The 15804-nt window shown below is 36.6% G+C and overlaps 1 protein-coding gene across 2 annotated transcripts in view; it reads right to left on the bottom strand.

The window, feature by feature from the left end:
- Positions 1–15804, bottom strand: part of NEBL (nebulette) — a 261626-nt gene that overhangs the window by 73766 nt on the left and 172056 nt on the right. The window contains exons 3-5 of one of the 2 annotated variants that reach the window (XM_065627753.1): positions 15638–15742; positions 13463–13573; positions 6893–7003 (exon numbers count right to left, since the gene is read on the bottom strand). The exons of the other annotated variant lie outside the window; for it this stretch is intronic. Of the exons in view, the coding sequence (XP_065483825.1) occupies positions 6893–7003; positions 13463–13573; positions 15638–15742 (327 nt within the window). The remainder of the gene's footprint in view (positions 1–6892; positions 7004–13462; positions 13574–15637; positions 15743–15804) is intronic. 2 annotated transcript variants of the gene reach the window in all.

The following is a 15804-nucleotide window of genomic DNA, read 5'->3' as shown; positions in this document are numbered from 1 at the left end:
GCCTTTTTTCGCTCCCTTGCTGTAGCACATGTGCCAATCTAAGCCAATTTCCAAGAGCTATCTTACTGAATTATTCTGAATTACTAAGAAAATCATCCCCAGTATTCAAAATTGTCTGAGAAATTGAAGTTTCAGGCAAAAGTTAGAAAACATAAAGTCTACAGGAAATATAAGGTACCAGAATAATTTCTGCTTTACTAGACAGTCTTTTAGATTTTCTGCTGTTGTTTAACAAAGTTAATCAACCTCTCAAGATTGTATTTCACCATCAAGAAAGTCTCCAGCTTGAGGCTTCACTTATAACCTTTACATCTAGCTCCTATTTCCAATGTAAAGTTTTACTCTGGGTACGACGCAACAAACTCAAACTGCAGGACCCAATGACAAATATAATTTGTAGAAATGTTATTGTAAAAAGAAAATTTAAAAATCTTACTTTTTGGCAAATATTTTACAGGTGACAGGAAAGTAATTTTGCATCCATATGGCTTCAGCTAAGCCGATAAGCTAAACAGGCTTCACTGTTGGCTGCTTGCCCACAAATAAATCTTATAATTTTTGACATACAATGAGTGACACACAAGTGTAATCAATGATAAAATAAATAAATAAATAGATAGATAGATAAGTAAATCAAATAAATAAATAGGTTGGATGAATACAGCTCGAAGTATCACCTACCACGAAAATAGAAACTGTTTCCTACAGCTCGTTAAAACCACTGGAAGTTTTGTTTTGGTTAGGTTTAGATTTCCCCTAATTTTTTTAAGAAACTAGATGTACAGACAAGCATTTGCAATTCAGGGCTTTACATGAATTTAGTTAATTATATGCTGTTCATCCTAATGACCACATGAGGTGAGGTGAAAACCACAAAGGCAGCAGAAACAGGTTTCTGAATAGCACCCTATCATCCATGTAAATTGCAAATTAAAGGCCAGCATATGTGCTCAAAATAGAAATTAGGAATGGAGTGAATTTAACAACAGAGAATCAAGAATAGTAGTGATAAAGTTGAGGAAATGTGGTCACTTATTGCTCCCAAATGACATGATCATATAGTACATGAAATAATGGATTGTGGTTAATTTCAGGGGGGAAGGAGGGAGGAATAAGACAGTGACAGTCCTTTATATTTCACCATTTTCAATTATATTAGATGCAAGGCCAATTGCTCTAGCTTTCCCTGAGTGAATTATTATTCTTCCTGCACCTAAACCAGTATACCTATTACTTATGTCTGAGGGAAAGTCATCTAGCATTTTACAAATGTCTGCAATATATATTTGCTCCATTCTGCAGCTTGTCATACTCCAGTGAGAATAAAAATGTTATGCAGCAGAACAGTAGTTTGTCAGAGGTAGGCCAAAGAAAGAAAAAATATGTTTCCCATTTCCTGAATAACCTCAATCCCTGGATGCTGACCCTTTCCCATTGGGACATGGTGCTGGCCTCTATTACACAGCTGCTATTCTGTTCCATCTAGTGATTTTCTTTCTTTTTTTTTTTTTTAGTGCTGTGTTAGAACAGTAAAACCAGAGCTATTCTAGGAGAGCAGGGGAATAGCTGTAGACAGGGCAAAGCAACCAGCTTGGTGTGTGCACCCATAGGCACTGAGAAGACAGAAAGCAGAGAAACCTACGAGAGGGTGGAAGAGAAAATGAAGCCAGGTCAAGCAGCTAAAGAAAGGAAGCAGCAGAAGCACCCAGGGAAAGGGACATCTTTTCTCCCGAGTTAATTCAGCCCCTTACCAAGAGGCTCAAACCCTGACTGGAACCTTCAGGCATTACACGATGCCCTTCCTCAATCTTCACTTCAAAGACTTGCTCAGGCTCCACCAAAAAACATCACCAAAGGCTCAAGAATTGCTCTTTTGAATGGGGACTACACATCTACAAAACATCTGCACAAATTGGCCTTTGCATAGGAAAAAATAACCAAGATACTGACAACTTAAGAGCAGCAAGAAAGAAGCTGGGACAAAAAGGGGAAATATTGTACCAACTCTAGTTTTGAAGTTGCAAATAGTCAGTTACAAATACTAACTAAATTTGAAGTGGTTTTCTACCTCAATTTGAAATTACAATAAAAAGTGCTTACATTGTTGAATATTATTATAAAAGAATGATAATCTGAACAAAAGACATTTCTCGTCTTGAATCCCAAATGTGATTACATACTCTGAACTGCCAGTAGTTTTCAGCAAGTGTGGAAAATATTCAGGACTTTTGCATAATTAGTAGACTAATTGTAATAGGGCCAAACCTCCAGCTCTTATAAAAAGGCATAAAGTCCACTGAGGATAAACATGCTGGTCTATTTATTCCAGGTAAGGATCCTGAAAATGATGGTGCCAGTGTACTGGAATGCACTAAAACACTGCAAAGTAAACAGATCTCTAACAAGGTTACAAACCATATCAGGTTGTCAATCAACAAATGGAAGCTTCTCTGCTACATGGTGACCCAAGCACAACTAGGTTTAAAGGACTCAGACCTTTCCTCCAGTCTTTTGTCTTCTCCCCTGTTCCAATTCCAAAACTATTCCAAGCTATAGGTAAAAAATTATTAAAATATGCACAAGCAGCTATGAACATATTTTGCCCTCTTGAGATGCACCCACAGAAGGCAGCAAGGAGTGGGGCACATCTATCTGCAAGAGAATTTGTCTCTTACTGTTCGTCCCTGCTTAGCATGTTCTAAGAGCTGCAAGTCCACCAACTAATGGCCTGTCAGCTGTGTCTCTGCCCCCTTTTCTCTCATCTGCACTTTGGGGTCCATCAGCACTAAGAAAATGACTAGCTGGTGCAAATCATCATTGGCAACAGCTTTTCTGATCCCCACTCAAATGGTGTTGAAAACTGTTTCCCGGCTCGTGTTGAAGAGACAAACACATTTCTGGCCCATTACAGATTGATGCAGTCATCCTTTCCAGTAATGGGCTTGAAAATTGATTGGTCCCAATTACATCAGGAGTAAACACATCATTTTCAGCACCAGTTGGAAGTGGTCCAGGGGGACCTGCTGTTGACAACCACTGTCAGCAGAAAGTTAGTCAGGGAAAGGTGATTTTTCCAATGCAGACACTGAACAGAGCGTGAGGAGGAGCTTGACTTTAACGTGTTCTGCATCAAAAGAAACATTGACATTTTGGTATGTTATTGATGGTGTTTAAGCACATCAAGTTTAAGACCTGCTGATTTGATCTTATCAAAAATAATGTAACTTTTGTGTGTGTAGATTGTGACTGCATAAATAATCTGAACATGACAAAAAAGCTTAGTCCTAAGACAATACAGACTTCTTAAATATTCAGATTTAGATGGTCAGTAAAATATTTTAAATTACTGCTACTGACATCACATGGACTGCAAATAGCATACATACACAGCAAAAGTTTGCCCATCTGTCAACCAACATTTTAAAACCACCACTGTTTCATACATAAGAGTAAGAGAAAAGATACCCGGGCTCCAGCCCCAGATCTGCAAACTGCCTTTTAAATGTCCACAGATGAGTCTACTGCAGTTTTCGTATTTGTGAAATCAGAACACCACTTCCTTTTTCATACAATGTAATGCTGCGAGGAGAATCAATAATTCCAACCAAGCAGAACATATAAATTGCTGCACAAATACTTAACGTTGCTTTGCTACTTACAACACTCAGTGATGGGCCAAGTCATAGAACAGAGAAAACTGTAATCCACAGCTTTGAGTGCCTTCACCAAACACTACGTGCAGCTGCTACCCAGGCACAAGGCACTAAGTGTTTTCCTTGCTATAGAAACTTCATTGTCATGTCATTTCACTGTTCAATTACTTTCTTTCATCCATTTGATCTCCAGCTACACATAAAACAAACCACTACTTTGTGACCTGATGGTTTTCTAAGGGCCACCATCTAATTTCGATCCCAAATTCGGAAACATCCAAATGAGCTACATGACATCAGCCAAGCACAGGCATAAAGTAGCCTGATGGTCCCAAATTCACTTTTCTCCAAATGCCTTTGTGTGCCAAAGTCACATCATTAACATTCACTTCACAAAACACAAACACAATTTATAGTGAAAAGTAGTCTGGTTTGGACAAACATGCATTCGTTCAGGAATTATGCAGTATTTAAATTATTTTTCAAGTAAACTCCCTATCATTAAAAAAGTCAATTTTGTTCTTTCAAATTCAATTTTCTTCAGCCTAAGTATGAAGAAGAGAAAAATGTTTTTCTTATACATGATCACATTGTTCAGGAGATTTTACAGTATTTCCCTATTATGCAGCTTCAGCCCACACTTATATAGCATGTTAATGATACTCAAAGTAGTGTGCAGGCCTACAGCACATGACAGTTTCAAAATGTCAGCACAAATGTATTGTAAGTTGGATACAGTCTTAATTTTTAAAGGAAATCGCACATTTCACAGAGTTGAGTATAAATGTCAGCCTTATTTTAAGGCTGAGTAAATAGTCTTAAACACATCCTAATCCTATTAGATAAAAACCCTGCTTGCAAAGGTTGAATTGAGTTGGCAAAGCATTGTAGGTACACATGCATTCTGCTCCCATAGGTATACTGTACTGAGTGGTGGATAAAAGAGCTTTGTCCTTCTATTCCCCCTTCTATTCCCCCCCCTTCTAGTCCCTCCTTTTTCCCCTGTATGTTCAAAGCTCTGATTCTACAAATAGCCTGAAATAGTTGGGAAAGACAAAAGCTCCACATTTGGGATGTTCGCTATTCCACAGTCTGACTCAAACATGAAAACTCATGCAGCTCTTAATTAAACTTGTACTTATGAAACAAGAAATCCCCAGCTATTCACCATGGTGCTCAAACAATCACTCACAGGAACTGTGTAACTGCACTTACATAACTTGCTCCTTTATGTGTGATAAAGATATATCCCCATTGCACTGCGGCTCCCCATGAGCAACCAGAAAGAATCTGTTCTTACACAGGTGAAACTAACTGGTTAGAGTTTTATGTTGGATTCAGAGGGTTTCTTTGATTTTTTGAAGTTTGCTCAGCCTGAAAATAATTTCCTTTATATATTTTTTGCATTTTTAATATGCTGTTAAAAGTTCTCATTTATCAAAACATCCCTCCCTCCTCTATTTGCCTTCATTTCCTTTTTTTTTTTTTTGCTTGCTTTAAGGGTGAAAGAAGGTGAAACAACTGAATTTCATTTACTCCCACATCTGTACTCTGCTCTCTCTAATTCTGTTAGTAGATGATGTGCAGCTGTAGAAGGGCAGTGGGTTTTGCACTAGCATACTAATCCTCAGACCATGATGAATTTGATTTTAAAAGTCATCTCACATTCCTCCTGGTCCCATCACCTTCTCTGAGAGGGATCCCCATCTCTCTTCCCAACATTATTTCCTTCCCTAGCAGTCCACCATCATTCCTACTGCTTATGGGGAGAGAAGTTCATGTTCCCAGTTCCTCCACTCTGTCAATCTGACATCCTGATGCTTCCAACAGCAGCGATGGCCAGAGTTTGAGAGGAAGAGGGAATTCTGTAATCAAGGCAGGTTGCAAATTACCACTGGGAGTTCCAACGCAGGTATTTCCCAGCAGAAGAAAAAGTTATTCTTCAAACATAACGCTTCCCTGAAGTTTTCCAGCAGCCTTTTAATCAGCAGCCAGCTGTCAAGATTCTGCACACATGGACATACATCTAACATTGACATTTAGCTTTCAGTCTGCATAACTTGAGTGTTTGTTACACTGCCAGTAGAGAAGACAGGGTAAATTTAAGTTAATTCAAAATGAACACATTTTCTGTATCGTTAGGAGCAAACAAATATGTTTATCTGAGAAACAAGAGTTATAAAATCACATACCCACCTGACTTGACTTGCTTACCTAAGAAGAATCAAAATGGATCATAGTTTTAAAGGTATTTACATATCATCCTCTCTTACTCATTTTGTGTACTCTTTAAAATGATCTCACTATTTCAGCCAATCTTCTAAAATTTACTTTTTTCGTAAGTAAGCTTTTACAAAACCTAAGACATTTTTCTTCAAAGTTGTGTCTGTATAATTTAAGACACTAACCTTGGTAGCATTTCCACCCCTAGCAATGGTGCATTGAGCTAGTATAAGCTGGCTCGACCATGAAATCAAACCTGACTTGAAACTAATAAAAATGTAAATACTATTATTAAGCTTTTTATATTCTGAAAACCTAAAGAACTTCAAAAAGTTAACAAGCAGCTGTAAAAAAAAATAATAAAAAGCTTTAAAAATATTGTTAAATACTCTAATTTATTCGTAAATTATTTAAGTAAAACTACAAGAACAAATCCTTTGGTCAATGGCATAAACTACTGCCAGGCATCAAACTGAACTCTGTGGCTCAGATTCTGTAAAATAAGCCAGAAATTGTTCTTTGAAACTCATTTAATATGTATCTATGAGATGGGAACAAAGTTATTAATGCACATAAAAGTGTGCAAGAGCAGGGCAGAAACAGCCCCCTTCTCTCCTCTGAACAGAACCCTTGAAGAACTACCCAAATGTTGAAAGTGTAAGACACTGAAACCTTGCTGGTGTTCACGTAAACAAAGAGCTTTATACACTTTCAGAGTACAGGTAGGTATATATGAATTCAGAGAACTTGTCCTTACAATTTTATTTCAGACCAACAGCACTTAATAACAATTACTACTAATAAACAACAACTGCTTTCCAGTGCAGAATAAGTCACATACTATTACTCACAACATATTTTAAACACAAATCATGTTGCAAATTACTTCAAAGAAAATAATGTAAAAAAATACTTACTAATAAAATACAAAAATATTCCATGCCCAGTTCATTTCAGTTAGCTATAATGTATCTACACAAAACAAGTGAACTCATTTCAGATGGAGGAATACTTACATCACTCTGGTATTTATTTACTTCCATGGCATGCTTGATATCTGGAGGCTCCTTCATGTGGGCATAATCTGAAGTTCCTTTCTCAGCATCATGTTTTTGTTTATAGAGAACCTGAAAAGAGCAACATTATACTTCTGTGACCTCGTCAGAGCTGGTATAATAATATGAGCTGGGTTAAACCTAGAGTCGTAGTGTGGCTGTATTCAGGAAGAAATGTAATAAATAATTAAGCTCCTTAATGGAACCAGAACCCTGAAATGAGAGCCTCTTCTACCCAAAACACAGACCTGTGAGGCACAGTCAGCAGAGAGATTTCTCTGAATCTGTTATTGCAACAGAGTTGTGAGAGTAGACAGGAGGAAGAAAAAGAAATATCCAGAAAGCAGAAAAGTAATCTTAACAAGGTGAGAAGACAGCCGAGGGAAAAGCGTAAGGGACAGCTTTTTTCTTTTTTTTCTTTTTTTTTCTTTTTTTTTCCTCAAAACACGCTTGAATCTATCAGCTAAGCAAATATTTCCTCAGATTTTTTTTTTTTCTGTTTTCAGAAAAAAAAATATATCTCTATTTCGTGCATTCCTCATAGATAAACAGGTTTACATGAAATACTCATAGCCAAACATCTATTTCTTTCACTGTTAGGAAATTACTAGCACAATATACATTTTGACTAGCCCCCAGCTTCACAAAGAAAAATAATATTTGCGTTCAATTGTCATCATGGTAAAGGAAAATGGAATTGGATTTTGAGTTTATAAACAAATATATTTTTATAATAGAAACTGAGCTCAATTTTGGGCATTCATCCAGCTTTCACTGTACTATGTTATACTTACATATACATACACTCACATACTAAAACTGCCTGAAAAGCTGATCTTGCACTTACCCTTGTCAGAAGCTTTTAAGCTTACATTAGGAAACTTCAACAGGTTTTGATGCCTGAAGAAGTAGCAAGCATTGAGTAAATTCATTTTCTAATAGCTCTTAGGAGAAAGTGTTAAAATAATCCTTAAGAAAACAGCAAATACTACATAAGACTGAAAGCTGACCAGGAGGAGAAGGATTTGAAACTAAAACCCTAGATAGCAATAAAAGAATACTGTGAAAGCTTTGAGATGGGAACTCTTGACTATGATGAATCAGAATCTTTTAGGATAGGATACTAGAACTGTGAGAAAATGTTGTATCTGTTTGTGTTTAAGGCAGCAAGATTGCATTGGAATCACAGATCAGGGTGCCCAAGGCAATGTATTAGTATCTGCTCAGACTATCTCAGATTACAAAATGATACACAGGCTGAGAGATTAAGACAAAAAGTGTTGTAGGTTTTTTTGCACTGCTACTATATGAATGAAAGTACCAAATTAGGAAACTTAAAACGGGCCATCTCCTTACAAAGTGTAAATCCAACATGATGAGGCCTCCAGGGAAACAAATACAACTTCACCTGAAACAAAAAAATGTCTATAACTTCCCCATAGTGATTACATCTTGCAACCAGCAAAGCAGACAATCTTTAACAAAGCATCACTAACAAATGATCCCCTGCAAAAGTGTAATTACTGTATAAATGTATGCCACAAAATCTCTTTTGCTACTTCTCCTGCTTCACATTGTCACTTTTAAGATGTTTCCCATTAATATAATTCTGAAAAGCAGACCCGTACAATTACTTCCAAAATCTACTAATTTACAGGTATTTTATTTACATGGCCACTTTACTGGTTCAACATCTGTACTTTTGTTGGTGAATGGGCTATGCAACCAAAACATCAAAAGACAAAAGCACATTATCTCCCCACGTGAGAAAACTAACCAAAATTACAATTGAATGTCCACTACCTTGGGAAAAGATGACTGTTCCTTTAGCTTAATGTAGGGATATTTGACTTGCTATTTGACAGCCATGTTCTCCCTATCTTTTCACATTATTTTATTAACTGACTTAAGTAACCTTTAAGCAATCACAAGCTAGGAGGAGTTCAACAGATGTCTAGTTTAGTTTCTGACAGTTTAGTGCAGAGCTATGATCATTGTGGGCCCTTTCCAACTCAGGACATTCTATGATTCTATTCCTAGATCTGTAAATCCGTTCCAAGGAAGCAGGAAAAAATGTTTATGAGGATTATTTCATCAGCTTTCTTAGAAGCATTATTTTACATTATTTCTCATTTCATGTCAATTTTCATGTTTTAGCTTTACTGAATTTTCCTTATCAAATCTACATATGAAACTTCTCTTCAGAGAGATCAAGTACTACACTGATGTAACCTCTACTCTGTAGTGGCACCATTTATTACCTCCCAAAATACAAGGCAATTATTTAAGTAGCTATGACTTCAGATTGAACTAATTTGTAAGTACTCATTTTTTATTTTTCCTGTCTCTCTCATACACCAGAGTGTCAATAGGAAGCTGCATTAAGGAGGGCTTTGTGCTCTTTTAACTTAATTCTGACTGACACTCTGTTTTGGAATACTTTAAACACTATTAAATTTTGATTTTTATATTTCCCTTTATAGTCAGTAAGCTGAGGTCCAAATTTAAAATCCATGGTGTAAGATTTCATAGGAGGAAATGTTCGAGAACACAGAAAAAAGCATTTTAATCTCTAGATAGAGAATTAGATTATCTGATATATTTGTGTAAAACAAAACTAGAGAAGTCCAGGAGACTAATTTCTGCTACCACCAAAAAAAAAAAACAAAAACAAAAACAAACAAAAACAAAAAAAAAAAAAAAAACCAAAAAAAAAACAAAAAAACAAAAAACAAAAAACAAACTTGACATTAAGAATTACATAAAAACAGATAAAACAGTTTGATAACGTGTAATATGATTGTAAATGATGCAGTAAACCACAAAAATAGCTTTATCATAGTAAAATAAATACATATGAACACAAAAGGAGGATTCTGCCCACAAGTAAGAAAAACTCTGAAACCTTCTCTGGAAGTTGAAAATATTGCTTAAGATTCACATTTCTCACCATCTTTAAAAACAAATGGAAAATACCCTTGAGCACTGAAATATAGTTACGGTTTGAGATATTGCCCTGTGCAAAGGAGAAAATTAAACTGCCTTCTGTTTGCTTTAGATTATTCCTTTCAGATAAGAAGAAAAACTGCACAATCTCTTCTTATGGCAGAAAAAAAGTGATGAAAATAGTGATGAGACACATACTTTTTTTTCAACATTGTTTCCCTCTCAAGTAATTTGAAATACCTTTATCATTGTTTGTGACATTTCATGAAAAAAATGTTCTTCGTAAGGAAGAACTCAGTATACTGGTCTCCAGACAAGAAAAAGACTTGGCAGAAAGCTAGCAATGATCAGAAGTTTTCCTTCAGAAATACTTTCCACAGGAAAACTGCAATTTTTCCAGAAAATGTCCATTTCCTCTTAGGAAAATCAAAATGAGGGCTCCCCCCCAAGATTGCACTCCTCAACGTTATTTTCTCATTGCAGAGAGCAAGGAAATTGGTGAGGGCTTTGTGGGCTGGCAAGGAGGGTGAAGTTACACGTTGGGGACAGGGACTTCTCCTGCTCTCTCTAGCTTACCCTGGGGACAGCTATGACAAAAGAGAGATGGAGGAAAATCTGGTTGCTCACCCTCAAGAAAGCTATTTAGAAGTCAGCAGTCAAATTTTCTGCTTAGAGGAAAAAATGAAATTGATTAAAACCACTCAAGTATATGACACTATGAAGCTTCTTTTTAATTCTCCTGAAGCATTTTTTCTCATCAATAGTGCAGTGGGTTTTTGTCAAAACTTCAGATGGATTTCCTTCTCTATGGGTATTTATTTCCATCTTCATGTCAGTTCTGTATAAAACACAAAAGAGCAAATGTGGGCTTTATGCAAAAGCCAGCGGAGGTGGTCTTGGTTTAGTCTTTCCTGTGTATCTTGAAGGGGAAACTGAGCATGAATCCATACAGCCAATACGGGGAGAAAGCTCCACAGGAGAACCACAACTCTCAGGATGTTGTACTCTCCATTACAGCAAGATCCTGTCAGTGCTGATATCGTGTGGCTGGAACCCTGCAGAACAAAGTCCTGGCCTTGCAGAAGTCAATGACAACTGCCTGTTTGCTCTGGAGGGGACAGTGAACGGCAGCTGTAGGTAGGAATAATTTCTTGTAAGAAAAAGGACATTTCCCCTAGTTGCCTCCAAGTTCCTTATCATAAGCATGATGTGAAACTGTGTATAAAATTAATAACTTGGGCTAGATCTAGGTAGGCTGAAAATGGAGCTGCTGGGCAGCAGCACCATTTCAGGATCAAACATCAAATCATGGGAGAGACCATTTGCTGAGGACACACCTGTGCCAGCCTCGGCAGTCCTGGGCCAGCGGGCAGTAGCAGGGAGAGTCAGTGGCTTCCACACCACGACCGCCTAGTCCCTACACACCTGCTTGGCAGACGAGGCTACGGATCCTGCCAAGAACACAGCAACACAGAGCGAGAGCACCTGCTTGATCTGGCTGCAAAAGCATTCGAGCCCAGCCTTGCATCCAAGAAGCATGAAAAGGGAGTCAGAGGTGTAAATTTTTTCTAAAGTGGATGGGGAGGAGGACACATACTCGTATTTTCCACCTCTCAGGAAATCAGCACCTATTTAAAACCAGCTTGCTATAACTGAGAAACAGATTGCAGTTCTGCACTTGCACCAGTCCTTTTGCAGAAGAGTTGGTGCAATGGCCAGATGCTGCAGTTCCCTCTCCTCCCTGCAGCGCACCCTTGGTCTCCTCTTGCCAAAGTGATGACCTGTAAATTCACAATCCCAGCTAGATTGATGCAGCAGAAATCCTCTCTGCCACATCCTGACCCAGCTGAAATCTGAAATCCTTGTATTAGCTTCTTAGGTATCGCAGTGATAGGCACAATATGGATTAGATTTGAATGCCGTAGAGATTTTCCACTAGAAAATCCCCTAGGATCTCTCTCAAAGTAGCATTAAATTCAGGTCCAGTGCAACAGTAACCACAAGTTGGAAAAACGTGTCAGCATATCTTTAAGTTTTATGGTAGATTATGATTTATAATGCATCTATTCCTAAGGGGATGGTATGAATTTTACAGGAAAAGTTTCTGCTTAAATATAACTCATCCTATATGCATATCTGTTTCTCTATGACTGCTGAATGATTGAAAAAACCTTCAAAAAATATCAAATGAAAATATCAGTCTTTTCCTTAAAAGGGTTCTTCTGATGAATTGAATGGTTTCATTTTTAGTCTCAGTTATTTATCTTTTCTGCCACATCGCTGATGTTAATTAACCTCATTTGCGTAAACTAATGTAGAATGTACTCATTTGGAATGAATCCAGGAGTAAATCTGTGGCAAACTGGTTAACTAATGTTTTATAAATCAAGCTAACGGTTTAAAAATGTTATACAAGTTTAATTCCCAATTTATTCCTACTGTAATTCTTCTAATCACCCACTTTACAATGAAATGTCACATTAATGTCATTTCAGCCTCTGTGCTGCTTTAAATTGAGTGTATATATGTTCCATTCCAAACTATGAAAACTAAAATATAATTTACAGTATTATATTTGCTTAATATAGCCTTGATCAACACATTGTTTCAAATCAAAACATTTCTCCACAAGCTGTCCTGAGATTTCAATGCTTTCTTTTGTTATGAATATTTTCCTTTATTTGAAAAAAACCACTGCATTAGAAGAATGCATACTGAGATCAAATCAATCATATGGATTTAGGAGTGTGTTCACTTCACAGACTGACTGTATTAAACTACACATAGTTAATATATTTAAGAGAGGAAAAAGGCAAATCAAGAAAAATGTGGAAAGGCTTAGTGGGCAGAAAGTCATCACTGTCTATCAGCTGTAATTCTCATGAGTAACAATGAAAATCCGTGTCTTCATTCACATTAAACATACTTAACACAGTTCCACTGAGATCAATGGAAGTGAAGGGTCACCTGTGTACATTAAGGGTATTATATTTTTAAGCCCCTGGAGGCAACTGAACTGGAATTTACTATTTTACTCATTGTTTGCATGTTTTTACACTGCGTTCAATATACTGTATTTCATATTTTTAATTCTGTAAAATTTGTTGTGAGTGGTAGTATGCAGACCATCAGAAACACATTTACTGCCACCAGTAAATGCCTTTAAAAGCCATTAAAGCATTTTATTTTTTTCCCTTCAGCATCAAACATTTTATAAAGCTAACACAACGCCCAAATTGAAATGGCTGTTATACAGTAATTGTCTATTCCATAAATGCAGTGCAATGTCACTGAATTCAATAATTCCTTATTGCCTTCATGGATTCGTAATGGATTTCATTGGACTGATGAATGCACTAGCAGTTTTTAAATTTATATTTAATAACCATAAGAAGTAAGATTGTCAACATTTTAAAAGTGAGTAGTTCTTGAAGTTAAGAAGTTATGGTGAGAAACTCTGGATGATAAACTCACTCAGATAAATCAAGCAGGCAATCAAGTATTCGTTCAAATATATTGTTTGCATTGGTCATATTCTGTCACACAATTCATTTAAAAATCTTTTTTGTGATTCTAAAATTGTACCTTGCTCTGAAGTTGTGTTAATTCTTTTGCAAATACACTGTCAATTGTGGCTGGCATCTGCTGATAAAGAGAGTTGGAAAGGTCTTTCTTAGCAGCTCCCTTATACTTCACCTAGAAGGGACGAAAACGTGACATATAATGTAAAAATTAAGACACAGTAATGATACTACATATTTTTCCTACTAAATAAATTGGCATAGATCATTAGAACTGGAAAAATCTAATGCTGTCATGAATGTTCAAGCAAAACCAGATCTTTAAATAATAACTTTAAAGCACTTTAGGTGTATGTGTCTACTTCATCAAGCAATGAAAAGTATCTCCTAATTAAATTCAATAAGTTTAGGGGGAGTATAAAATAAGGTAAGACAGTTATTTTTCTATCCTTTTAAAAATTATTTCCAAAAACCAAAAATTATGCTTTTCTTTCCATTTTCCCAGGTTTTGCAGGACGGGAGCAATGAGAGGCCAACAAAAAATATTTTACCAATTAATAAGTAGTAGCAATTAAACGTAACTGGAAAGGACAGGAACGTTGAGGTTAGCATGTCTACCATCATTTCTTCTTAATCTTTGCTTATTACAGACTTATTTAAAAATTACTTTTTATATATCCCTTATTTTCTCTCCTGTTCAGTACTACCAATTCCTCACAAAAGGGTTTTATGCAACAGGTCAGAATAACAGTTCAAAATCTGGGAGGTTTTTGATTCAGAGCTAAGCTTTTCAAGTTCATAAAACAATAATGTGAAGTATTCCTGTGAAAGTAATCATAAATATCAAAGATATCTTAAGTGATACTGGCTAACGTCTTTAATTTACTGTGCAATACATAGCTACTCATTAGAGACCGGTTCCCCATATGTATTATAGATATATCAATAATTTGCTGTAAAAATTGTTGCTGTTCCCCAAAACAGAGGGCTCTTTTTCACTGCAGCAAACATGCTGTTAAGAATTTCAGTGTTCAAGTTTTGCAAAAACAGGTTATGGGACACTAGAGGTCAGTAAGTTACAAGACAAACGATCTGTCACATCATTGGCTTCAGGTAATGCTGCAATAAGCAGAGTGTGCAACGGAGTGATAACATAAAACATACGGGTTTTTAAATTTTGAAAGATCTTTATATCTCCAAATCTTTGACTAATAATTAGCAGCTTTTCTTTGTAATCACACAGATCAGTTCAATAAATACTCTATATTGTGTCTTTGTAGACTACAATAGTCTCTTAGAAAGCATAATTTCAACACATTTATGCCCCTTAGGATTTGCCACTTTATCTCAGAATATGTGAAGATAAATATAACAAAAATATTCATCAGATGCATTTATACTGAATGTAGCCACACAGCCAACTGGTGTATACCAGAAATAGAATATAGAATGTATATAAATTACATAACTCCAGACAGGGATATTGGGATGCCCTTTATCATAATCATAAACGTAGCACAAAAAATAAGGCAACAAAAATTTAAGTCTTCCAAAGGTCATGTTGACAGAGAAGCCACCCAGGACCAACGGTTCCTTAAGAAAAGCAACTCTCTGTCGCATAAAACTCCTGCTGCTGTTCTCACCTGTGGAAAACAATCAGAGATGCAATCCTACGGCACCATCTACCTGGGACATGCCTCTGCTCTTGTATAGTGTGTGTGTCTGTCTGTGTGTGTCTGTGAACACGCAAAACTCTGCCATGGGTATGCATATATACGCATGCAAGTGCTCAGGCATTGCCCTGATGTCTGCTCCAGCCCCTGCTGAAGGAGCAGGACAGCAGTGATAACATGGTAACAGCTCCCTCCTGTCTGACGTCAGGCTGTGAATTCTCCAACAGCAGGGAAACTGCACAGGGAAAATTTGCAAACCCCATCACTGAGAATATGTAACAAGAAATCCTTTTCCCGTTCCTCAGTTTATCCATCCATAAAATGCGACAGCTAGGACTGCCTCAGAACCGTTAATAAAATATCTTGGAATCCCAAAAAAAGAAAAAGTTGTATTACTCACATATAGAGTGTACACCAATTACAGCACTTTAAGTTACTTCAGCTTTAAACAGAATTGTTATTTCAAATAAGTCATCCTTCCCCTGCTAAAAACCACTACATTCAATTGAAAGAGTTTTTAGGAAGAATAAGAATCAATAAGAATTCGTCAATCTTTTAGGTCTTACCTCGGAAATAAAAGCCCCAAGACTTTTCACGTGTTTTAGCTGTGGGGTGTCAGGTACAAATATGCACTTGCCTTTAGATTTTTTAAACTCTTCTTTATAGTGTATCTATAAAGAGGAGAACAAAGAAGTTTAATTTTTTTTTTCCTAAAAAGGAAGAAAGAAAGATA

The sequence above is a fragment of the Caloenas nicobarica genome, chromosome 2, assembly GCF_036013445.1.
Source record: "Caloenas nicobarica isolate bCalNic1 chromosome 2, bCalNic1.hap1, whole genome shotgun sequence".
Lineage (NCBI taxonomy): Eukaryota > Metazoa > Chordata > Aves > Columbiformes > Columbidae > Caloenas > Caloenas nicobarica.
The sequence above is the reverse complement of the archived record's forward strand: the minus strand, read 5'-3'. Positions and strand labels throughout refer to the sequence as shown.